At 37.6% G+C, this 25,278-nt stretch overlaps 4 protein-coding genes across 7 annotated transcripts; 3 read left to right on the top strand and 1 right to left on the bottom strand.

Moving 5' to 3' along the window:
• The first annotated feature begins 156 nt into the window (after nt 1-156).
• rrh (retinal pigment epithelium-derived rhodopsin homolog) lies at nt 157-5,623 on the top strand. Its single transcript, XM_032546451.1, has 7 exons — nt 157-1,087; nt 2,065-2,255; nt 2,790-2,889; nt 3,547-3,700; nt 3,799-3,967; nt 5,169-5,347; nt 5,423-5,623. The coding sequence occupies exons 1-7, from the start codon at nt 976-978 to the stop codon at nt 5,526-5,528; spliced, it is 1,011 nt and encodes a 336-aa protein (XP_032402342.1). The 5' UTR covers nt 157-975; the 3' UTR covers nt 5,529-5,623.
• A 102-nt stretch (nt 5,624-5,725) lies between these two features.
• On the bottom strand, nt 5,726-9,958 carry LOC116708576 (photoreceptor outer segment membrane glycoprotein 2-like). The gene is made up of 4 exons (XM_032546452.1): nt 9,458-9,958; nt 8,370-9,171; nt 7,512-7,758; nt 5,726-6,782 (listed from the first exon to the last, which is right to left on the bottom strand). Exons 2-4 carry the CDS (start codon nt 8,948-8,950, stop codon nt 6,510-6,512), a joined length of 1,101 nt encoding a protein of 366 aa, XP_032402343.1. The 5' UTR covers nt 8,951-9,171; nt 9,458-9,958; the 3' UTR covers nt 5,726-6,509.
• Nucleotides 9,959-12,086: 2,128 nt separating this feature from the next.
• Nucleotides 12,087-20,483, top strand: LOC116708629 (uncharacterized). Of its 3 annotated transcripts, XR_004336725.1 has the most exons (8): nt 12,087-12,326; nt 12,413-12,742; nt 12,857-13,691; nt 13,821-14,574; nt 15,038-15,772; nt 15,845-15,992; nt 17,036-17,130; nt 19,046-20,483. XR_004336725.1 is itself a non-coding variant. In XM_032546559.1 (7 exons), the coding sequence occupies exons 4-7, from the start codon at nt 15,251-15,253 to the stop codon at nt 19,148-19,150; spliced, it is 870 nt and encodes a 289-aa protein (XP_032402450.1). In that variant the 5' UTR covers nt 12,087-12,742; nt 12,857-13,691; nt 13,821-14,574; nt 15,038-15,250; the 3' UTR covers nt 19,151-20,483. The 3 variants fall into 3 exon arrangements, 2 of the variants coding, with proteins under 2 accessions (XP_032402450.1, XP_032402451.1); XM_032546559.1 differs by having other exon boundaries at nt 12,087-12,742; XM_032546560.1 differs by lacking the exons at nt 12,087-12,326; nt 12,413-12,742; nt 12,857-13,691; nt 13,821-14,574 and having other exon boundaries at nt 14,603-15,772.
• A 1,767-nt stretch (nt 20,484-22,250) lies between these two features.
• tmem179ab (transmembrane protein 179a, genome duplicate B) lies at nt 22,251-24,817 on the top strand. Of its 2 annotated transcripts, none has more exons than XM_032547127.1 (4): nt 22,251-22,671; nt 23,901-24,038; nt 24,120-24,198; nt 24,275-24,817. In XM_032547127.1, exons 1-4 carry the CDS (start codon nt 22,286-22,288, stop codon nt 24,446-24,448), a joined length of 777 nt encoding a protein of 258 aa, XP_032403018.1. In that variant the 5' UTR covers nt 22,251-22,285; the 3' UTR covers nt 24,449-24,817. The 2 variants fall into 2 exon arrangements, with proteins under 2 accessions (XP_032403018.1, XP_032403017.1); XM_032547126.1 differs by having other exon boundaries at nt 22,252-22,671; nt 23,898-24,038.
• Nucleotides 24,818-25,278: the final 461 nt, after the last annotated feature.

Genomic DNA, 25,278 nt, shown 5'->3' with positions numbered 1-25,278 from the left:
AATGTAATTTGGGGAGGGAATTAGTACTTTCTGATTTGTACCGAATAATCTCTAATCAGAAAAAGTAGGTGGTATATTGCTACATTTACTCAATTACATTTACTTGAGTAACTTATTTAGAATATAATAGTATAAAATAAAATTAAATTAAATAATAAATTTTTTGTCTTATGCAAAATGTTTTATGTCTCACATTAACACACCAGCAGTTTATGTTAATGTGAGACTTCTTAAAATGGGTTTTAAAGAATCCATGTCCAGTGCAGGACGATCTACTTCAGATTTAACAGGTCTAATTATTTGAGTTTTTAAATTATTCGTTCAAATGAAATCCAGATTTCTTGAAAACACATCAAGTAGCATTTTCAATGTCCTTTGTAAACTTTAGCGTACGGAAACACTTCCTGTAGTAATTAGATTGTGAATAACAAATGAGAATTGTCTATGATGCTGAAAAGACTGCTTGTGATGTCTAACACCATGTAGCATCCTGGTGGGTGAGCCATATCTCCTAGATCTAAAATGCCTCTTTACCTCATCCAGCATAGGAATTTTTAATCTGCACTCATGTTATGTCTTCTTGGTCATATACATTTGCTTTGTGATGAAAAAACACGTGTGGGATGACAACGCATGTAATCTCTGACTGAGGTATAAGAATGTCAGGTGTTGCAATAGTATCTGTAATGTTTGGGGTGTGACGCAATTAAAATGTTATTTTTTGTTGAAATGTCAGTGTCAGAACCCAGATTTCAGGCCACATGAGCAGTAATCCTTACTTTTGTACAAAATACTGGCTCCCAGCAGAGAACAGAGCTGGAATGTAATAATCCACCGAGAAACAGGCTTTAGTTTCCCAACATCAGCTCTCTGATTCTTTATTCTGTTCAAACAGGATCTCAAGAGTTTTTACTGTTCTGCTCTTTAGATTGTACTATTAGTTCTGGTTTTGATTTTTTTAAAACAAGTCAAAAGATGGGGATGGACTCAGAGGTGAACAGTTCTGGTGATGTTGCACCATACGGAGGAAAAAGTGCTTTCAGCCAAATGGAGCACAACATCGTGGCTGGATATCTGATAACTGCAGGTAGGAAATGGACATCATCTGTAAAATTTCATAGATATAATGCTAGATAAACTGAACAGCTAGCAGAAACAGAGAAAACAATATGTTGTGTGAAGGAATGAGTTTATTCAACAATATGGAAAACGGTCACGTCATTGGAAAAACAAAGAAAAAGTTAAGTTGAATATCTATGGTTTCCACATAACATGAAACTAAAGTTTATTATTCTCCTATGGTCTAAATGTTATATCCATGCCAGATCAATCCTTTGAGAAAAAATTGATTCTCCCCTTTAACAAATTTATGACAAAAATAATTAAACTGATTAAAAATAAGGTTCCTCAAAAAACGACTGGAACATTCTCTTTATACAGTGTAGAATATTATTAAGCTATGTGGAGGAATTTTAGGACTCAAGCCAAGCAGGATAACTGATCTCCAGCCCTTCAGAAAGCTATGGTTCCTACATAGTCACAAAACCTCTGGAAAAGTAGCAAATGTGCTTTTATTAACTCTAGATAGAATGGAGAAAGAAACTGGGGTATGGGAAAACTTTTGAATATTAAGATTTTATTCCTTCAATGTAAGAAGAAAGTTTTAAGAAGAATCTCAAAACAGTAGTGTGATGCTTGCATTTATTTGAATTTCATTTATATTTTTTATCTGTCAATTATCATATCTGAACTTGTTTAGAAAACCACCATTGTCTCGTTACATGATTTAACAAACATACAGATTATAAAGGCCAACTTAAGGAGTATTACTTTGCATTTGAATGTTTGAAACGTTAGACATTATGAAACACAAATCTGAAGGAAGCCTACATGGCCATGCATAAAGAACCATAATTCAATTACAACAGACAAAACCACATTACGAAAGGATCACTTTAGGCAACACTTGTCAAGCTTTGTAATTCGGAGCTCAAAAATGTCACCTAAAAATTCAGTATGCTGAAAACTACCTTCATAGAAAGCTTTTGCCTCCTCCACTCTTAGGTGTCATCAGTTTGGCCAGTAACATCGTAGTTCTGCTGATGTTTGTAAAGTTCAGGGAGCTCCGCACAGCCACTAACTTCATCATCATCAACCTGGCCTTCACTGACATTGGAGTGGCTGGTATTGGTTATCCTATGTCTGCTGCCTCAGATATTCATGGAAGCTGGAAGTTCGGCTACACCGGATGCCAGGTGAGGAAACAAATACAGAAATTCACCCACACATTACACACAGTTTCTTCTACTTTACTTTACTGTAATCTTTTGATGTGGTTTTGATCAAGGGTTTCTCTGGATTTTTGTTGGTTTTTTATTTCAGATTTTTCTTTTGGACAAAAATTATTTTTTTTGTTTTTTTTCTGTCTCGTCATGTAAAATTAGAATGGTTAACTGGGTTTATTCTAAGCTACCAAGACTCTGAACAGTGAGCAGACTGTCACCTCAGCTGGTCAGCTCAGGTCACGTGTTTGGACTTTCTTTCTGCAGATTATGTTTGTTTTTGTGCAGATTTGGTCAAACTTATTTTTTATTCCTTTCAGGAACACACATGCCATAAGATGCAAGCATGCTTTCCCATATGAAGAGCTAAAAACTAGTTTGTGTATATTTTTAGTAAACAAGCTTATGAACTGTTAAGTGATGCTAAACAGATTCAGTAAAAATGTCCTAATAAGTATCAAAGTAGAAAATCCGAGTTTGAACTTTTTATTTTGCTTCTGATTTTAGATATATGCAGCCCTCAACATCTTCTTCGGCATGGCCAGCATCGGCCTACTGACTGTGGTTGCTATTGACCGCTACCTCACCATCTGCAGACCAGACATCAGTACGAGCCCACTTTTTCCTCTCCAACTGTTACTTTTACCTTTAGTTGAGCCATGTAGAAGGAAGAAACTCCCTTTGTCAGCATCCAAACCTAACAAAAAAGATAGTAAGATGTCAAATTATATGATTTGAAGGGCAAAATAAATTTTACTGTTATACAACTAAAACCAATAAAGCCAAGAATGTCCTTACAATTCCATGTTACAGTTAGGGACAGCTTTTACTGTACTGTTTTCTTAGTACTTTAGGCAAAATGTCCATAACAAAGCTTTTGGACATTCTGGTTCCTGTTGAATGTATTTGATGCCATAGAACATGTTAAGTGATGGCAGTGGCAACTCCAACCAGTGTTACTCTGCAGCGTATCTGCAGCCTTGCAAAAGTATTCATATCGATTAAATCTTTTCAAAGTTGTTCTCTCTTTAAAATCAGAGAGATCAACACTAATTTATGTTTTTACATCATGTCAAAAGCCAAACTGGAAGTTGTCGACAGAATTGGCATTGTAGACAAAATCAGTCAAAATAATTAATCAAAACAAAAATCCCACTTTCAAAAAGTTTCAAAATAGAAAGGAACATTTGAAATTAATAAACAATCCAGATTTTATATTCTTCCCTCTCGCTTTTGTTGAAGTTATTTGATTTTGTCTCTAAAGGTCAGAAAATGACTGCTAGGTCTTACAACATCCTTATTCTGGCTGCCTGGCTGAATGCTGTGTTCTGGTCCTCCATGCCTATAGTAGGCTGGGCAAGTTATGCCCCTGACCCCACTGGAGCAACATGCACAATCAACTGGAGACAAAACGATGCGTGAGTTTTCAGAAGTGCATATCTTGTTTTTTGTGTAACATAGTTTTACTTCACTTGCTAGACGTTCTTTATAACACACCTCTACTTTTCCTTCACAGCTCCTTCATCTCCTTCACGATGGCGGTGATTGCAGTAAACTTTGTGGTTCCTCTGTCTGTCATGTTTTACTGCTACTACAATGTGTCTGTCACCGTGAAGAGGTACAAAACAAGTAACTGCCTGGAAAGCATCAACATCGACTGGTCTGACCAGATGGACGTTACCAAGGTAAATCAGCTTTGCTTTTCCTAACAGCCTGTTTTAAATACACAACATGGACACTATTTTGTGTGAATATTGAAGGTGATGAATCACTTGTGAGCAGACATTATTTTAGAATTTCAGACATGTTTCCACAAATGTGTGGTGGTCTTTTTACCTTTCTGTTCAGTTTATCCAAAATCAACTAAAGGAAACTGAAGTTCAGAGTCTGTGCTGCTTTGTTCTTGTCAAATCAGTGAATTTCAAGATGGATTGGGGAGAAGTAAGCCAAAAGAAAGTCAGCTTGTCTGAGTCTGAACTCATAGTTATCAACAAAGAAAAGATGGAAAGTTTTCTGCTGGTAATGAAATAAAGTATCTTGGTATATACTGTATATATATATATATATATATATATATATATATATATATATATATATATATATATATATATATATATATTTTTTTTTTTTTAATGGTAGGATGGAGCAGAATAATGGATTTGTGATTCATCCATATTAGTAGTTTGGTTTTGTTCTGGTGTGTCATGTTGTATAAGAAGCTGGGCAGAAAGATTAAGCTCTAGATTTACTAATTTAGCTACATTCCAGCCCTGTGTAAAAGAGCAAAAGGAAAAGACCCCAGACACAACCAAATAAAATATTCACTGCATAGGCTGAATGGGCTCTCAGAGTCAAGGTGGTTTGGAAAACTGATCTGGATGCCCCTGGCAGACCTAGAACATACTGGAGGGTCAAGTGTCAAGGGGTTCCCAAAGTGGAGGTGTCTGGTAAAACAAATGCCTGTGTTTTGTTGCTGGAACTTTTACCTCTATAAGTAGAAGACTAAATAATAACTAATAAAATGATGCAGACCATCATTTGAGTCACTGTCATAAACTTGTGAACTAAAAAAGCAACTCCTACGAATTTAATTTATGAGGTTTTGAATTCAACAAATTCATTGCAGTTTAGTAACTACAGCAACTAAAAAGGATCCTGACACTCCCTCTTCCTAGCAAACTATGCTACACATAGTTTTTTTTTTATATGTAGCACTTAGACATGTTTTTTTGTGTGAAAAATGTTTATTAAGAGTGATTTTAATCACAATTATTTTCCTATAACAAGTCATAGTATGTTTCAATTGGTAAAAACATGCATTTATTCACATGGAAACCAAATCAGTGTTAAAGTTAAGACTTTTGTTATCTGTGTTCCTGCCTATAGATGTCTATTATAATGATCATCATGTTTCTGGTTGCCTGGTCTCCCTACTCCTTGGTTTGCCTCTGGGCATCATTTGGTGACCCAAAGACCATTCCTGCCCCGATGGCCATTATTGCTCCTCTCTTCGCAAAGTCCTCAACGTTTTACAACCCCTGCATCTATGTTATTGCCAACAAAAAGTGAGTCTTTTCTTGACTGAACAAGATTATATTTGAGGGTGTGTTCTGGCACTGTAAAAGATTTTTTTCCTGCAGGTTCAGGAGAGCCATCACTGGGATGATTCGATGTCAAACAAGGCAAAGGATTACAATCAGTACACAGGTTCCAATGACAATCTCCCAGCAGCCTCTGACCCAGTAATTTAAGGCCTATATACCTAATCTAACTATATAGCTATTTAAATGTACCTACATTAAAACCTTAAAATAAACATTTATGTAATCCATTTAACAGTATTTGACTATTGCAGCTGTTTCTCTTGGTGGATAACCAAATACACTGTATTTGGATACACTGTATTCAAATACACTTTCTATTTTCACTTGTAAAATAGAAATTTTACAAGTGAAATTTCTATGTAAATTTCACTTGTTTTTATTTGCTGTTTTGTCCCATTTAAATCAATTCATAGATTTTATACTCATTTGCAGTGTATATAACTTTGCTTTTCTGTTACATGAGGATTTTTATACATTTTATGTATGGTGACCAGCACAAATAGAATAAAGATAAATGTGGCTCAAGAATCTAAATCTGAAGTGACAACCAAAACCTCCTGTAGATTGGCGCCTTGCATTTGGTCAACAAAAAGTGACAAGATGACTATAGATGACTAAAGTGGGAAGTCATCAATAGAACGCATAGAACAAATCTTCTACCCAAACATTGGTTTAACACTAAGCATGTAGTAAACAACAAAAAATTCCCTGTAGCAAAACTATTAGACATGTTTACAGATTTAATACTTTACTTCACCACTGCATCCAAAAGTTTGGATTTTTATAAAACATGCATGATTAAACATTATTAATGGCAAGGCCCCTTTCACTGACAAGTTATTCTGTTAAGTTGACATTGTGTCAGTCTTTGGTTATGGCAAACCTTTTCATTCCATTTTTTGTCACCAAAATAATCCAACATGGCAACAAGTAAATTAGTCCATGAATTGCAGTTGACTAGTAAAATGGATCATATTCTAATATAAATAATATAATATATAACACCATTAACAGATCTTAAAGAAAAGTAGACAATATGTTATCTTAAGACCTCTGCTGAGAGCAGAACAACAGCTCAGAGGATTGGAGATATTTTTCAGTACGGTCTATAAGTCTGATATGTTTAGCTTGTTTCCATCTTCTCCTTTGGGGGAACATTGTCTGGCCCATAATGTGCCTTCGAGGTGGATGGGACATCAATGTTGGGGTCACCATTGTTGGCTGTGTTTATTTGGTTGCTCTTGCCGAGGCTCTTTATGATGCTCAGGTTGGTGCGAGCCGTTTCCATGAGGCTGTTTTCCAGCAGCCAACCGTCGGATTCAGAGTCAGGGTCTCCCTGCCTCAGCAAGTTTTCTAGGGAGGTTTGGAGGTAACGAACACCCGTCAGCACTGACAGCTAAAACAAAACAGGAATACAATTAGTGACAAAAATGAAATAAAGATAAAGTTTGGATATGGTATGCTTTAATTATTTTTAGAAGACCAAAGGAGAAGCTAAGATTGTCTAAATGTAAAGATTTCTCTAAAACAACTGTGGGTACAGGGAAAGTAAATTTACTCCATGTTGAATTTTTTTTTTTTTTTTTTTTTTTACATTTTGTCACATTACAGTCCCAAAGAGTTTATTTTTTTGTATCTGTATCAATCTGTATCTGTTTTCTACAGGAACAGAGGTAATGAGATTTGTAATCAGGCATTAATTTAAAAAGAGGCAGTTAGAGGCTACAAAAGTCATGAGACTAGGGCATATGGGAACACTTTCAAAGCACATTCAAAAGTGTTCTTGTGACCCTGATATATTTAGGACCCAAATCTATTACTGAGTATAAGTGGCAAATTTTGAAAATTTAAGTTCAGATGCTCTTCATGCAGACTAAATGAGCTAAAGAAATTTTGCAAAGAAGAATGGGCAACATTTCAGTATTTAGATGTGCAGACAAATTCAAAAAGACTTCTATGTTCAGTAATGGCAGCAAAATCTGGTTCTACAAACAACTATGCACTACTTTCATTTGTCTGTTTCATAAAATCCCAATAAAATGCTTAATGTTTGGTTTTGATATGTGACAAGTTCAAGAGGACAGATATATTTTCAAGGTAAAGCAGCTATATAGTGTTTTCTTGCCTCAAAGAGCCAGGTAATGAGGACTGTAAGGCCAATGGACTGCATAATGTGGGTGTAGTACTCCAGCAGTGCCTGTCGGCAGCCTTTCATCCACAAGTTTTGGTCCTCGGTCTGATGCTCATAGTTGAAATGGGCCGAGTTGTTGGTAATCTGCTGCTGGATGCAGGGCCGAGGTGAGTTGATATTGCAGCAGCTGAATGGGACTCCATCCATCAGGTACTTCCCCTCTACATTACTTCTCAGTCGACTTGAGAGCAGGAAAGGGATAAAGTTCAGTTTTTATTGGTCAATTTGGTGCATTTTTCTCTGATTGTTTATGCAGCCAAAAAAAAGCCATGCAAACTAACCTGAACTTGTGTGAACAAAATAGCCTCCTTGTTTAATTATGAATAAACTGTGATTAAGACAGTTGGGGTGCTACAACAGGTCGAAGAGCTCAAACACACATGTTTAATAAACAGCTGGTTTTGGAAAAAGAATAAAACAGGCAGTGAGGATAGAGTATCAATGTAAGAAATAGTCTCAACTTTTGCCTTACTGATCAGATACTATGCCTAAGAGCCAGATTTTTGTCAGGAAACAAACCATGAGCTCTCAATTCTTCCAGAAGAAGGGTTTAAATATTCATCTAGAAAATATTTAGTCTGAATTCATATGTAGTTTAGAGAACACTAGAATTAAATGCAACTGTTAAAAATAAAGTTGTTTCTTCTATCAATCTTCAACTATTGAAAAAAGAATGGTATGGTTCAACTGTAAAATGTCAACATTAATCTGTCATTCATTCTGAAGAACAGCTCTGTATTGCTGTCTTTTTTGTCAAGTTTTTAAAATGTTGCAACGACATACTTTACTTACTCTATGACTTCCTTTTTGGACATGTCCAGGTAACGGTTGCTTATCCACTGAATTTGAAACCAGTCTTTGTAGCCGCTGTTCCCACAGCACTGGAACTGTATCTGCAGTGTGTCCACAGTGTGTTTCAGGAAGCAGCGTCCTGGCATGTCTGTGTCTTTATAGAACCTCATAGCCTGCATCAGGCCCAGGTTCAGAGCCTCCTCCAGCTCCCAGTGCATGCTGTAACACATCAGAGCCCCCACAAGCACGCACAGGGTGAAAAAGAAGGTGCACACAATGTAGGGCAGCATGATCAGCTTCCAGCGCAAGAACTTGGTGGAGTCCACACAGTCATAGCAGATCTTCCCACCCAGGAAATTGATTATACAAGCAATGAGGCCCACAGCTATCAACATGTTGGGAACATACTGGATATCCTTCTCTGCCATCAGCTCTTCACGCTTTTTGAGCTCCACCTTGAGGAAGAGCCCCAGGCTGAACAGGATGACCCCTGTAATCACTGAGATCCAGTTGAGGATCCACAGGATCTGGGCCAATTTATCCCTCCTGGTCTTAGTAAACTTTACCTTTAAAACTGCCATCGTTTGTATATTTTGTAGTTATTCCTTAAAGATGAAGGTGGGATTATTTGTGGGATGTAAGTAGATCTTGGAAAAGGAACAGTTTATCCTCCAGAGGGGGCAGCGGATTGAGGGGAGGGGGTTTGGTTGTAGGTTCTCTGTCGGTCCTTTCATAAGCAGCTTACTCCAGTCGTCGTAATTGATATAGTGTAGACGCTGCATTATGGTCATACTGAAGAAGGCTATAGTATAAAACATATAGATTATCAAATGAGTATACTGTCTCAGAAAGGAAAATAGTGATCAATAAGCAGAATGACAATTGACAAGGTTTTTATAAGCATGGATTATCAACATAACAACCATAACTATGATAAACATAAGACATAAACATAAGATCAGTATCTCTTAATTCTATTAAATGTGTAAAAACAAATCATTCCCATTATGCTTACTTAAATATTATGCAAAAACTCTTATTTAGGAAATATTTTAAAAATATTTAAAAAGATCTACAACTATGCTCACCTTCATGTTCTCTGCTTTTGTCAGTAACACTTGATGTCATCCTCATGTTTGCCTATTTTCTCCATGATGTCCTCATTCTTTGTTGAGGGAGCCGAGTGGTCATACTGACACAGGTATCACAAGGCAGCTACGAGAGCATCTGAATGAGACCGGCAGCCAACACCTGACCCTCCACATAATCTCCTTTTAATCATTAATCGGCCCTGGGCCCCTCTAGGGATTTGCACCCACCTTCTGCCACCTATGCAAATCTGACAGTCTCAGTTCTGTGAAAGTAATAACAAGTAGCGGTTGGGTAAGTATGTAGAATAAAATTCAAGAACCGATTTAACACTTGTCTTTCTGTTTCCAAGACCTACTTTGTGCTAAATAATAAGCATGTTGTATTTACTCATTCCTAATATTCTTATGAAGGTGAAAGGTGTGGTCGAGAGTTTCAGTTAGACATAGTTAAGCGCTAAAGCACTGAATGTTGAATATTTCCAAATTGACACAGTAAAATACACCAAATGTCATCTAAATGTAATTAAATATTTGAATATTTAATTAATTCATATTAATTTAAAGAAATTATATATCAATATACTGTGTCTATGTTGCCCTGTGGCGCACCAGTGACTCGCCATGGTGTACCTCAGCAATCACTTGATGATTGCTGGAGAAAGGCAATCCTTGATAGGCCCTCCACGACTTTACAAGAATAAGCGACGGATGGATGGACAGACGGATGGATAGACAGATCGATCTGCTAACCTGAAGATTTGCCTTCAGAAGTCCTCTACTGAAGTCTTTTGAGACTGTTTAATAGTAAACAGTCTCAAACATGGCAAAGGTACTCTGGTTACACAAAATTAAAATTCCTAGAACTGTATATAATCCTGTACTCACCCCTATGTGATGGATGATAGTGACAGCAGTATTCTGTGGGGATGCATTTCTTCAACTATTAAGAAGTGCCACTAAACTGAATGGACGTTTTTGGATAAAATATGACAATTGTGAAAAAGTCAAAAGAATATCAATGCATTTTTATGGTACTGTGGGTAAGTATTGTTTACATTCTGCTTGTAAATTAATGACATAATCTAGAAGGAAGTTAACAAAGTACTCTGAATGGCTGTGCGACTATTTGGTTCTTTGAGATTTTGAGAAATAGTACACAGAGGCAAACACAAAGTCAAACAGGAATACTTCCTTCCCTTTATAATTATTGGATTCTTCTTTTGCAGTACTCCTGACTACTAGTCCGGAGATGGCACGACTCAGCCAATGAAATGTTAACAGAGAGAGATTAGTGGATTAACATCTACAAAAGTAGCTTGGGTGAAGGAAAACATTGCTGCAGCCACTGCGGTTGTTTGAAAATCCACATGACACAACTTAGAGCACTCACTGCTCTGCTCAGACCCAGGAAATTCCATCAACATTCAGTAGACAAATAACCTCCTCTATTGCTGAGTAAGTACTGAATATATAATATTTTTAGATGTCAGAACAATTCTCACAACCTCCATGCTTTAATCTGCTCTTGAACAAGCCATTGATCTAATTATGTTTAAGATAGTCTAAGAACATTACATGTTATAGGTTTGTAACACCTGAAGGACTTGTGCCTGAATTGTATTATAAATCTCCTTCTACTTTCTCGGTCTTTGAGAATTGTATATGACCATTGTTTAACCTTAAATTTTGTAATAAATACACTTAGATAGTGGTGAAGAGGTGGCAGAACTCTGAAAAATTGTTGTTTTAAACTCCGACAAAATTTACAGGCCTGTATAATAAGGTCACAGATTATTATGGCCATCAAAATGTGTGACCAGTGTCAGTTTGGCTATTTCAGGGTTAATTTTACCTGTAAATCACCATGTGAAATTCCTTATCCTGCTGTAGAACCCAAGATCTGACATTTAAGATCATGTTGGAGGGTCAATGGTCTGAAGCTTTGCGTGCTAACAAAATCAGAACTATCTTTCACTGGCTGAAGAACCTGAATATTAAAGGTACATAAAGAATAGAAGAAACCTCTGATCTCTATATACTTCGTGAAATATTTTATGGTAGAAGGTGTGTTGTTTCATTAAACTTTACAAAGGTGATGCATGTTTGGAGGAACATCTACAAACCTTTGGCTCCTGGCTACAGAGGACATCAGAATTCACAAAAAAGGAATTGTTTACCTTGTGTAAGTATTTTTTATTTGGCAATTTATATGTGATTTTCAATGGTAGATATATTGAAAGACATGGCTTTCAATATATCAAGATACTTATTGACAAATGTGAGACAGTCGTCTGTGTTCTGCTGCCCACTATTTTCTCCCAATCTCTTTCTTTACTGTTAAATAATAAACACTAACCTTAACTAAGGGGAAATAACGCAGACAGTGTTTCAGGTTTTGATGAGTTCTAATGTGCTCTCATGGATAAGTTGATTATTTTGCTTGGCCCAACAGCTTTTGGAAGCTTCACAACTGTTCCATGTTTATAACCCTTTCCAAACAAATTAATGTTGATTGTTTCTCTTATTTGGGCAAGATGTTTTTCTTATTTTGTGGATTGGATAGGTAAAAAAAAAATCTGCTCTCTTCCTCCAAATTAATGAGTTAAAAAGCACTTTAAATTGAATATTTTGTGTTAAACCTATTTTATTTAATTCAAGTGGCACTGCCACTTTATCAAATGTCAGTTCTGAAAAAAAATCCCATAAATCCAAAACATTCATAGTTTCTTTTTTCACCCAATAGGTTTCAGTCGTTGTCAGGGTTTGTGGATGTTCCTGGATCGGAGCTCCTTCGCTGAAGTACACATCTTGCTCCAGAGGCTACAGAACCTGCTCATCTTGGTTCAGTGGTTGAGAAAACAACGAGGTCCGTTCAGCAACAAGACGGATCAGCTTGACATATTCTAATCATTCCAGCACTAATGTAATCTTTTTTGACTAATTTCCAATTAGGTTTGAAGGCTCCATGTATGATCTCCAGGGACACACAGCACTCACCGAATGGCAGACATGCCTGTTGGAACCAAGAGCTCTGCACTCTGAAACAACACATCTGGCTGGGTCAGCTGGTTCAGTGGTGGGGCATTATGGGGCTTCTGCCCAGGTTACCTGGTACTGATGTATTTGTAAATGGATGAATTGACATGATAGAAAGCAATCACATTGCTAAAGACTTTTGTGTTCCCTGTTGTTGCTGTCAGAAGCCCAAGAACTGAAACGTATCTCTCAGATGTGGAAGGAAATGGAACTCAGCCATCAGGAAATGTGTCTTAAAACTGCTGGGTAACACCACTGCTCTTTTCCTGTAGAGATTACAAATATTCTAATTCTACTAATATCCTTAAATTTATCCTTAAATTTTGGTATCCTTTCTTTTTTTTCCCTCTTTGAATTTAGGTGGAATAAGAGAGAGATGGAAAGATGTGGCTTTTTGATCAAGGGCATGGTGATGCAGCTGTCCAAAAGACATGGGTGTATATGGACTTCTGAAGACTGCTCAGATCAATGCTACCCTCCACCTTCTCTTCACTCACTTCTGAAGCTTGTCTTGGTTCCTTGTATTGACAACATGTTGGTCCAGGGTATTGTATCCAGTCAGCAATATGTCTAAGAACTCATTACATGGCATTTAAATGTACATTCCTTTGCAAAACTTTAACATTTTCACATTTTGTCATGCTACAACCTCAAATCTCAAAGCATTTTGATTAGATTAGATTTAATAAACTAGTGGAATCCAATCCTGGAGTTTAGACCTAAAATATTACAGCTTATAGGTCAAGGGTTTGAAATTCCAGTCCTCGGACAGTCATATCTTGGTTTGCAGATGCGCCATTATTTCAAATTTCAGATCAGCATGGCCTTTATGATGCTGTTGGTTCATTGATGTTCCCTAACAAACCTCTAATGACTTCACAGAAACAGCGGGATATGTGGAAAAACAATTAGTTATTATGATGAACTACTTTGTATTGGTCTATCATTTAAAATCAAAATGAAATACATCGAAGTTTGTGGTTGTAGCTTGGCATAATGTTGCAAATAATTAGTGCAGTCACCATGGATTATGGTCCTTAACTCATCCCAGCTATTATACTTCATCCTGGATGTGGCTAACTTCCTACAGTGCAAAGACAACCTTCTGCAGTCTTTTTGCCATGCTTTCACAATCCCTCACAGATTTTCCCATCAAATCAAAGCCTTCTGGATGTTTGATCATGGGCGCACAAAGGTACTCATTCAAGAACAATGAATTTGTTAAAATAGAAACAAATAAAGATGCATTTCTCTTTGTGTTCTATCATTTATATTTAAAAATAACTTGATTTGCTAAATAAAGCCAGATAAACTTTGTTCCTAGGCCTCCATGGAGCTCTTGTTGAGTCCCAAAGCTGCTGTCCCTCAATTCTCCTGGCAACATCGATGCATTATCATCTCTCTGCTGAAAAGCAACCAGCACCACATGGCACTGAAGTATCTCCAGTGGACTAAACCTCTCATAGAAACCATAGAGGATGCAAAACTTTGTGCAGAAGTGTTTCTTCTAAGCAGGTGCTCTCTTAGCTTCTTTACCAACTGAGTAATGTCTTGAATTATTGCTTGGCTGTTTAGTCCTTCTGTTTCTCCACCTACACAGTTGTCTGTCTGATGCTTGGGCTTTGTTGAAAAGAAGCCACACAGAAAATGAGGATATGGTCATGTACTTCCTCCAGGCCTGTAAAGGTGTGAATCTACACGTTGAAGCTGTAAAATACATTTGCCAGGGATGCAATGTGGGTTAATCTACATTAACTCATAAATACTACTTTACTTCACACTGCTAAGGCACACTGCTAAAACAGCTTTTCTAACTCTTGCTCAGGGCAGCAAAGTTGAAGTATGTATCTTGCAGCAGAAGAATAAAGGTAAAAAAGACATTTAAAAATGCATCAGGTGTCGAAAAAAGTGAATTGCATGTAAGTCTTGTTTTCTTCAGATTGTTTTAGTGAAATGATACCCAGCCCACTGTCTGCTACACTGTATCAGAATCAGGCGGAGAGAATGTCTTCAGAGGAACTGGTCAAACTGGTCATGAAGGCTGTGACAGAAGTGAGAAAACCAAATCCCAGCATAAGGTACTGAGGCTTCTAAATTATCGTAAACCACACATCAGTGAGACAGGAGCATGTCAATAACTAATGTAATAATAAACTCGGGGAAGCTAGGAGAAAAAAACAACAAACGGTGACAGAAACAGATGAATCTGACTCCAAAACCAAGAATTATTTGTGATGGGGTTGAGTACTACAACATTAGGTGAGGAAACATTTGCACAAATTCTCTGTTGAAATGAAAAGCAGAGAACTTGGAGACATAAAAGAGAGCACTGCAAATCTAAGAACACAAAACCTCCTTCCAGACATAGTGGTAGTAACATTGTCAAAAGGTTTCAGTGGTGCACTGCATTAAGAGGATGGGATAATGAAAATAATAAAACTCAATTTACTCAATTTAGGCTGCATCTAGTATAACGTCCATGTCCATCATGAGTTTATGTCATTTCTGATCAGCACTAAAGCTTTGTGTTCCTTATTACAGTGAGGTTGTGTGGCCAAAGAAACCAAAGAGAAAATCAAACAGCAGAGAAATATTTCTGTCAGTGCAGGCTATGCGCCGCCTCACTCCAAGCCCATTCTCAATGGAAGCTGTGAAAGAAACTGAACAAACAGCAAATACAGAGGATGACCAAGGGGAACACTATGCTCTCCATTCTGTATGTAGTTTAAGTCCCCATAGTTATTTTTTTTTTTAATGTATATGTATTTTCAAGTGAAACAGTCACAGATCTTTGTGTCTCTGTTACAGAATCAATCTGAAACACCGGATATTCTGACTTCTGAGAATCAAAGGTCTTTGTCTGCTCTTTCTTTCTCCTCTGCCTCATCAGCACCTCTGTTGAAACATCCTCACTTCTTTGACAGCACCATAACTTTGCAGAGGATTTCAGCTTTTCTCACTGATCAGGAGATCCAAACTAAAGAAGATGATGAAGACGATGAGGACAATTTCACCTCAGTGGATGATTCTTTGCCACAATGCTGGGAGCCAAAACTGTCACCAGATGGCGCCACAGAACAACTTTCCCTCTGTGACTTAGATAAAAGTTTAAAGTCCCAAGATAAAGTAACAGCTTATGCTTTGCAAGGTGGAGAAGATGACAGGAAGTACACACCAGGAGAGCAAGTTGCTGATGATTCTCCCAAAATGGCCGCTTCAGGTTCCCACAAAAGGGAAGACCAGTCAGATGGTTTTCTGGTGATATCAGCAGACCAGGTGGGCACAACTCACAAATATGAAACTGCATATGTTCTGTTGTCTGTCTTTTACTGCACATTTTATGATCAGAAAGGGGATGAGCACCACCAGCAAAAGGAAGCTCTGGGATGTGGCATTCAAGACTTCTCCAGTACACCATCAACAACCCTCCAAGGTCCAGTGACTGACCTGAACCAAAGGTTGGTTTCAGAGGACAACACTGGCCCACCAACAATTGGTAAGCAGGACATCTCAGGTTGTAGCTCCGAGCCACCCTACAGCATCATATCCACTTCAACTCTCTTGACTGCTGAGAATTCCTCTGAATTTAAGTGTCTCTGGAAAATAAAGCATTTTTTAGATTGCTATACTTTTTTTCTAACACCAAGTAGTCTGATTGTATTTCCCCTTCGCAAGTTTCATCCACACTGTCAGATGAACTGTTTTTGCCCTATTCTCTTTAATCAACAATTCCAATTGTTTCATAATCCTGGGTGAAAAAAGTATTTCCACCAGAAAGTCTGCACCCATCTGCCTCCACTTTATCATACACAGGTTCTCAAGTAGCCAAAGGGCTCATTCCATCACTGTTCTGTTCTACCAATATATTTCTTCTCAAATTATTTTTTTGTCCAATGAAACCAAAATTGGTTATAATTTATCTGTTTCATGCTTTCAAGATTTAAGGTCTTCTAGCTTGAACACATTTTTAACTGTGAAATCATATATTGCAGGAAAATAAATTACTTTGAGAGAATGCTAATTAGTTCTTTTGAGAGATGACTGAATCACAGAGAAATTGTTGTGCTGCTCAAGGGTTAGAAATACAGGTAGCAGCACCAAAAGGATGGGGACTGGGGAGAGATTGGTTTCCTTAACCTTACTGCGGCAGCCATTCATCCATAAAACACCCCCTATTTCTCCACTGCATTTCTCCCACCCCATATTCTATGCATGTGTGTGTGTGTGTGTGTGTGTGGGGGGGGGGGGTGTAGGTGGGTGTGTGTGTGTGTGTATGGGGGAGTACCTCACAGCTCTGCAGATGCACCTCTTTTGATCACAGCTGGGCTTGTTGTCCCTCACTCATGCACATCTTTATAGCTAAGTCAAAGACATGAGACTGGTTAAAAATGATGAGAATTTTTTTTTTTACCCAATGGTTCATCTTATGTGATGGTTTCTTTTAAAAGAAACTTTTATGCTCACACAATGCTAGCATAAAAGCAATATCTTCAACATTTACCTTTCCCAATTCATAGTTTTCCTTCTACTTGCTCACAGATAACACCACATCTTCCTGTCTACTTGGCCCCTCATTCACCAACAGACTGGCCAACTTCACTGATTTCTCTGCAAAGCAAACAGATGACAAACAGGTACTTTATTTTTTTCAGTTCTTCATATACAGATACGTTGTCATCAACGAAGTGAAACATTATCCGACCTTTAGGGGGCACTATTGCTCTAGTTAGCTACTTGGTGTTGCTGGGATGATCTCATTTTTAGGCCCTTGGGATTTCTCCTCATCACAGCCCAGCAGGTGTCCTCTTTACTCCCCTTCATCCGTTGTTCTTCTGTCCTCCAGCATAAACATCACTGCTTTTAAGATCTCCTCCCACAATGATGTCATTTTTCAAACAGAAGTGCAGGTCACATTGTTGCTTTTGTACATTTGTTAAAAAATAGATGTGTCCTGCCCGGTCTGACTAGATTCATATGGATTTTGTGCTTTTATTTTTACCTAGAGGACTAAAGGACTCACTGGTGGATTAAGATGTGTGGACCTCAATTTTTATGCTGATTGGGTAATGAATTATTAGGGATGTTGTATTATTATGAGACCAGAAGTATGTCCACACAAAGCTGTAGTTCATTAAACTGTATGGTTAATAAAAAATAACTACAGATTATTAACCTAACTGTGGTGCCCTGCAAAATATGTTGAAATTTACATTTTGTCATCTAAGAACTTCAGTATATCTTTTCAGTATTTTGTTTGCAAGTAATGCATAATATTTAAGCTGAAGTAAAACAATACACAGTCTTCAGTTTTTCTGCAAATTAAAATTCTGAAACATGTGGTGAGAATTTATACTTAGCCACCTAACACACACACGCACGCACCCATGCCTACACACGCATGAAAACAGCAGATCAGGCAATCAACCTAAAGATGAAACAGAGCACTGAGAGACAAAATTGAATTGGTAACACTCACAGAACAGCAAACCATCTCTGGAAATACATTTAAAAAGCAATTGGTAAGCATACATTTAAGACAATACAATTAGAAAAATAACGGCTCAAACCCTGTTTTACTGCTTGTAAACTGTGAATCCAGAATGATTCTCTTTGTAACAAGTCTGTTTCTGTCATGCCTTCTTTTAGAAACAGACGTTTAATTTTCTTGACATTTAAAGATGACCAGCTGTGTTAAAGTGTCTAGCCACAGGGAATTTCACATCTTTGTCCCAAATATTACTTTCGTGTTCAGAAATGTCTGACTTTTGTTCAGTTTCACCAATCTCTCCAGAGCCGCACAGGCATTTCTGTGAATAAGCTATATTATATTAATATGGTATTTGCAACTCCTCTGGAGTTCCCACAGGCATCTTGACTGATCCTCTGATTATTTCCTTTTCCAACTGTTAGTATAGATTGACATCTATGTCTTCATAAGCTTGTAGTGCTAATGATGGATTGAACTGACTTAAAAGACATGTTTGAACTTAACTCTGGTTTAACTTCTCCACAATATTGTCCTTAACCTGTCTGCTGGATTCCTTGGGCTTACTAATGTTATCTAACAAACCTCTAAGGCCTAGACAAAACAGCTGTATTTATAGTGAGATTAATGAACATGCAAGTGGACTGCACTGATTAGATGACCTTTATAAACGATTTGTTGCAATGGATTTTATGTAAGCTAATGTGGAAACTAAACTTTCTTTTGGTTTGGAAAACCCAAAAGAAGGATATTTAAATTAGTAAATGTAGAAGTGCAAAATAAAAATTTAAAAATCTGGATTGAAACTGCACTGCTTGCTTAAAGAAACATGCAGCAATGTAGTGCTAGCCACTGCTACAAGTTAAAATATTCAAGGTTTAAGGTGAGATGAATGGTCTCTATTAGGAGCATTTAATCAGTGGTTGGCCCAGTGCATCCTTTCTACTGCGCCCCTCAAGGGGAAAGATTAATGGGTACAGGATATTTCATTAAGCCCTTCACATCACTGCTCAGGATATGAGGCTGTAATTGTGTCTGTTTTTCACTCTTGCTTTGTGTTACAGGCAGAAGGAAAGGAGCTTGCAGGTTGGAAAGGGAAGTCTCCACAACAAAGAGTCATGAGTGGAAGAACACAATCCAGAAAAGGCAAACGAGTGAAGAGAACATGATGAAAATAATGCATGAAAAAAAAGAGTTTTTTGAAGACATGAATCTCGTTTATATATCATGAACTCACACTCTGTAACACTGACCGATCAACTAAACATTGGACATACCAGCAACATGCAGTACATACTTTCTTGAATGTTTCTCGGAGCTATATCTGAAAGTGTCACAAACATTATTATATATATATATATATATATTTTCACCATTGTCTGTTCAATATTAAAATGATACATGCTGTTCCAGATAAAAACACAAATACACCACATTAAAAATCCACTGATGTTATCTTTGGAAGTGATTCCACTCTTTACATTCTTTGCTGGCTTCCCCCATGCATGGAAAAAAATGTGATGTTTGCTTTGCAACCATAGTATCTCATGAAAAATGGATGACCTCCCAATGCTTTCTTCAGCCCATTCCCCTCTATATTTACCCAGAGTCCAGGGAATGCATTTGGGTTAGCATCCCTCCCCTTATCCCTCTCTTGTTCGGGTGAGTGAATAACTTAACACATATTTCAGGTTGACACACTTCTCCTGCGGATCTCCCCTGGGCGCCCAGTTCACAAGCCCACACGTTGTATTATTTAAAAATGGGCTTTGGAATTCTGCTCATGTAATTTCCTCTTCGGGCTTTTTTTAAATTTAAGACTTTGCCCTTGCAGTTGTTGTAGCACTTCTGATACCAGAGGTTGTCCAAGGTCTAATCAGGTAGGACATCAGCTCGACTACATTTAGTTAATTTTGTGTTGATTTAATTAATTTATATTTATTTTTTGTGTCGATTTAATTAATTTTTTAAAAAGGATGAATCCTTCTCTTTCTAAATTAGCGATACTATTACATAATTAAAAAGTCAAAACAGATTTATGCATATTTCCCAGGATTTAGATTTTTTGTTACAAAAATGTCACTATATCAATTTAAGATGATATGAACAATCAATGGGGATTGCGTTCCAGTTGAATGAAATTTAATATTAGTAAATTAATAAGCAGCCTTCCAGGTTAATTGGAGTAAACAGGAAAGACAATCAGAGGTTCAGATGTTGGAATGACTCCTCTAAGGACCGTTCCAGTGGTTGCCCAAAGTCGGTCCTGGAGGGCCGGCATCCTGCATGTTTTAGTTCTCTCGCTGGTGGTAGCAACAACCTTTTCAGCATGTTAATGTTCTTCTTAAGCCTTCCAGTGAGCCATCATTGGACACAGGTGCATCAAAACCAACCATATTTTGTTTTGACTAAATCTAAAGTCCAGAGCATCCATTAAAAGTTACATTTTGGAGGAAAAAAAAGCTTCTGCAGCTGAAAGATGAATTTTGTATGGGGTGTGTACAGTGCATAGCATTGTTGTACATTTTTTGTTTTTATTTATTTTTTTTAATTAAACTGTAAAAGAAAATCTCCATCCCACACTTTTCTGTTATATACTTTTCAGAAGCCTTTAAAATGATATGACAATACCATAAAACTGCCTCAGTTCTTTGGAATCAAATCAACTTTAAAGCCTAAACCTCTCACACACAAACATAACTCAAGCTAATCTGTGAGCTGATAAGATCATGAAAATCAGAGTGCAGAGCTGCAGCAAAATGACAAGGCCTAAATCACACACCAGGGAGATAATGCAAAATACTGCAGTTCGTATGATGGATACAAATAGCTTCCTGTTATCTCTAAAGCACACATATAAATACTTGTCTTTATGTTGTATTGAATATTGCAAGGCAAACTACAAGAATGACAGTAATGGATCCTGGTTTTAAAAGACCCCTGATGATGAAAAAGCTATAGGTTCACATTAATGGCATATTAATTAAAATAACCCTGTATTTGTAAACCCTTTTGTTGCAGAATGTAAAACTTGAATCTTTTGACATTTTGCAACAAAAAGGTTTGCAATTAAAGCTGGTGTTCATAACGTGTCTGCAGACTAGCAGCTGGGATTTTTGCCCACCGGAGGGCGCTGTGAGAAGGCAACGTCCCACCAAGGGGACAGAGACACCTTGCTCAGCTCAGCAGATGGGCTCATTGGAGCATGTCAGATGGCTGCGACAGGCCGCTACCTGCCCTTCCCTTAAGACTGTCACCATGTATAAACAAACCATTACTCTTATTTTTGAGTATGCAGAGCAAAATGTAGTCAAATGTAATCAGTGCAATAAGGATATGTTACATCTCATATTATTAGAATACAATATGACACATATCTCATGTATCACATGAGATATGTTACATCTCATGTAAAAGATCAGTATTTTGAAAAACATGATTTTTTAATTAGAATTTGATATTTTATTATTTTTCTACTTGATAATTGTCTATTTGTATTCATTGTAGTTCAAACATTTTACTGCAGATGATGAAATGTGTTGGTATCCATAATAAAAATGTCAAGGTTTGTTTAAATCAAAATATTGTTTAATGCTAAAATTATCATTAATATATTATTATTATTATCATATTTGGAGTACTTCCTATTGGGCCAGAGGAAGGGCAGCATTCAAGAAAACGTGTTGAAGACAAAAACTGGATACTAAATGATAGAAGGCAAAATAAAGATCTGCACTGAAAAACAGAACTCAACAGGGTCTTTCCAATGAAAAGCTAAAACTACAATCAGAATTGTATCAAATACTTGAAGTTCTTAAAGTACAGAAGATAAAAAAATATAAAGTATGGAGCACCAGATGTGTCCCAAAAAAGTCTAAGAGATCATGATCTCCCCAATTTAGTTCATACTCTGGTGATAAAACTGTTTGTTTGTTATATTTTGCTTACTCTGCTTTATTTCTCTTGCATGAGATATTTATCAAAATGCAATTTGTAACTTCTTTTGGGAGATATGAAAATAAAATACAATTTTATTATTATTATTATTAGTAGTAGTAGTATTAGATACAAGTACATTGTGTTTAACCCAACATAGCCACCGCAAGGAACCGTGCAAATCAGTTTTGGTCAAATCCACTCCAACTGTAGTAGTTGCGCTCTAAAACGTGGCAGCTCTTAAATCCTTCTCAGCAGTTTAAGACCGGAGCAGCAGTGGAGCGGTTCGTCGCATACGGTCTGGATGCAGATGGAGAGCCCTGAAGGCCTCTGCCCACTCATTAATTTGCTGCACAGTTCGTCCTCGGATGCTGCGCCTCCGCTCGTCTCTGCTTCCACTGCGCAGCCGCACTTTCTCCGGCGGGCAGAAGGCAGAGGCGTCAGACGGGAAAATGGCCCTCGACAATCTGATCTTCGCGCAGTGCATCCTCTACTTTCTGGCCTTCGTGTTCGGCTTCATCGCCGTGGTGCCGCTGTCGGAGAACTCGGAGGACTTCGGGGGGAAATGTCTGCTGTTCACCCGTGGAATGTGGCAAAACGAAAACATCACCGTGTCGAAGCAGCGTTTCATCGTGGAGGAGTGGGGACCCGAGTGCTCCTGCAGCTTCATCACTTTTATCGGGATTGCATCCCTCATCCTATCCGCAGTGCAGGCATGGAGGCTGCTGTTCTTTTTGTGCAAAGGACACGACGAGTGAGTGGCAGTTCACATGTTCCCCTTGAGCAGCTACGTAGGAAAAATGATGCAAAGCTTAATGGAAGCATCACTTATATGTTTAACAATTTGCTTAAAAGGCTACATCCAACGCCTATGATGTTGTGTCACAATTTCAAAATGTTTTCCGCATCTATTAAAACGCGCAGTCATCTTACGCTGCAACTGGAAAATTACGCAGTACCTCTTCAGAATTATGAAAAATCCGCCTTAGTCTCTAACGTATACCACAACAATAAACATTTTTTTAAAGTCTGGATTTGTGATAAAGTGCATAATTATCACCAAAATTAAGCCATGTTGAATCATTCTATGACGTCTATTAGGCCTTCCTAGTATAAAGTGTTTATTTCTGCTAACCTTGATGGTTATGGCTTTCACTTCATAAAAAAAACAACTAAAATTCAGTATCTCAGAAAAGCATCATATCATGTAACATCAATTTAAAAAAGTATCTCACACTGAAATTTTATGTTGCAGCCATGTTATGGCCTGGGCCATTATGGATTATACAGCTGTCCATCATGCAGTCATTGACACCCTGCACAAGGAGGATACTAAAAAGGCTGATGTAAAATGGAAAATTTGGAGGAAGGAAAAAGTGTGGTAGATAAGAGTCCACCTACAAAAGAAATAATACAGCCATGAGGGATTTATTAAACAACATCCATTTCAGAATTTTCGAAGACAATTGGATGGCAGCCTCATTTCTGTCAGTCTGCTTTAGAGCAGCTCTTGTTACAAGGTATCTTACCCCCATCAGTGTGTGAATGATGTAAATGACTGTAGTGTTCAACGCTTTGCTGTCGTCAGACTTGATAAAACGCCATACAAATAAAAACTGTTTACCATTTTACCTGTCAATTCAATGGTGTATTTTTTTCCTGTTGTTGGTGCACCTTTTTCTAACATACTTTTTCCTTCCTTTAAACTTTACATTACTAATATGCTTTCATATAACCTTCAGCTTCATTAGCAATTGTCTTTTGTGGCATATTCTCATTGTGTGGGGTGTCAATAACTGTCTTCTGGATAATTGTCCCGTAGAAGTGTTCTTACACAACATTTCTGTATAAAAATCTTTTTTCTGTTGGTCTTATGCAATATTAACATTTTCCAAGAAGGAAAATTATGGGTTTATATTAGCTGTATTATAGCTTCAAGAGCAGCATAGACCGATTTTGTATGTTTCTTCTTTCTCCCAGCAGCTCATTTTTCAATGCCTTCCTCAACCTGATGATAAGCTCCCTGGTGATGTTCACCATCTTCCTATCCAGCACCATTGTCAGCGTGGGTTTCAACCTGTGGTGCGATGCCATCACTGAGAGTGGGACCATGCCTAACAGGTGAAATAGTTGCACACAATAATTGACTTTCAGACAAAAAGCATCATATAGTCCCTTTTAACATCTGGTTAATTTGGTTAGTTGTGAGGAGCTGCAGGACACGGACCTTGAACTTGGCCTGGACAATTCTGCCTTCTATGACCAGTTCGTAATAGCTCAGGTAACGGTTTTTGTTTCCTAGATCAATCTGATATTTCTTGAAGTGCAGTCATAAATGGAGGATGTCCTTGTTTCAGTTTGGCCTTTGGGCTGCCTGGCTGTCCTGGCTTGGGATCACAGTGTTAGCCTTCCTGAAGGTCTACCATAACTACAGACAGGAGGATCTGCTCGACTCCCTGATCCATGAGAAGGAACTGCTGCTCAGCCGCTCTTCACGCTGCGGCTCTGACCTCAAAACTGGCCTGATCTAGAAACTACAAATCTCTCATCTCTGCCCTACAGTGCTCGTCACAAGTTCACATACGCTCGACATCCACATGGATCTCGTTTTAGATATTGATGATGCATTTGAACCGTTTTTTAGGGTGGACTGATGAACAAGCAACTTCACAGAATTTCATGAAGAATTACATCCACAGGTTATCTCTAATCTATTGGTCAAAATGTCAGGTTAGGTTGTAGAGATCTTAAATTCTGGCCTTAATTTTTCACTACTGTTGTGGGAAAAAAAAATTATTTACCAGGCAATTTTAGTTGAAATTCCTAAATTAGGTTTATTTATGTGCTGCACAAAAACAAGAAAAAATGAAGCTCTCAATAAAAGCTCCATCAAACAGTCACCACATATGTTTTTTCTTTTCTTTTTTTTCTCCCAAGGACAAGACAGTGTCCGACTGTCTGTCAGAATTCTTGTTTTAAAATCCAGTGTAGTGAGTTGCTGTAACACCAGTTTAGCATAAAAAACTGTTGAAATGCACAACTAAAAACCCAAATAAATATGAAAGTTGTTGTGAGTTTATGCAAACCTACTTGTGACCAGAACTGTAGGTTCTCATCTGCCATAAGATTCACCAACGTTTGCCTGTGGAGACAATCAAAATGAATTGGCTTCTGCTTTACATTGTCATAGAATCAAATCAAATGGATCATTTTCTTCCTTGGATGAAAGTCATAGTCAGACAAAAATCTGCAGGTTTTAACCATTGCTTATTGAGTACAAACCAAGCCAACTATTTACCTGAAACATATACTTGAGTCTTCTTCAACTCTTAATTTTCTAGCCACTAAGTATTTATGAGTT

This window comes from Xiphophorus hellerii, chromosome 19 (assembly GCF_003331165.1).
Source record: "Xiphophorus hellerii strain 12219 chromosome 19, Xiphophorus_hellerii-4.1, whole genome shotgun sequence".
Lineage (NCBI taxonomy): Eukaryota > Metazoa > Chordata > Actinopteri > Cyprinodontiformes > Poeciliidae > Xiphophorus > Xiphophorus hellerii.
This window is presented reverse-complemented; position numbering and strand designations above follow the sequence as displayed.

Coding starts and splice junctions, on each gene's coding strand:
- rrh (XM_032546451.1), top strand. CDS start 976: ATGGGGATGGACTCAGAGGTGAACAGTTCTGGTGATGTTGCACCATAC. Junction 2,890..3,546: donor CATCTGCAGACCAGACATCA/GTACGAGCCCAC, acceptor TTGTCTCTAAAG/GTCAGAAAATGACTGCTAGG. Junction 3,701..3,798: donor AACTGGAGACAAAACGATGC/GTGAGTTTTCAG, acceptor TTTCCTTCACAG/CTCCTTCATCTCCTTCACGA.
- LOC116708576 (XM_032546452.1), bottom strand. CDS start 8,950: ATGGCAGTTTTAAAGGTAAAGTTTACTAAGACCAGGAGGGATAAATTG. Junction 7,759..8,369: donor TCCAAAAAGGAAGTCATAGA/GTAAGTAAAGTA, acceptor CCTGCTCTCAAG/TCGACTGAGAAGTAATGTAG. Junction 6,783..7,511: donor TCATTACCTGGCTCTTTGAG/GCAAGAAAACAC, acceptor GTTTTGTTTTAG/CTGTCAGTGCTGACGGGTGT.
- LOC116708629 (XM_032546559.1), top strand. CDS start 15,251: ATGTATATGTATTTTCAAGTGAAACAGTCACAGATCTTTGTGTCTCTG. Junction 15,993..17,035: donor CACTGGCCCACCAACAATTG/GTAAGCAGGACA, acceptor ACTTGCTCACAG/ATAACACCACATCTTCCTGT. Junction 17,131..19,045: donor AGCAAACAGATGACAAACAG/GTACTTTATTTT, acceptor TTTGTGTTACAG/GCAGAAGGAAAGGAGCTTGC.
- tmem179ab (XM_032547126.1), top strand. CDS start 22,286: ATGCTGCGCCTCCGCTCGTCTCTGCTTCCACTGCGCAGCCGCACTTTC. Junction 22,672..23,897: donor TTGTGCAAAGGACACGACGA/GTGAGTGGCAGT, acceptor TCTTTCTCCCAG/CAGCTCATTTTTCAATGCCT. Junction 24,199..24,274: donor ACCAGTTCGTAATAGCTCAG/GTAACGGTTTTT, acceptor TCCTTGTTTCAG/TTTGGCCTTTGGGCTGCCTG.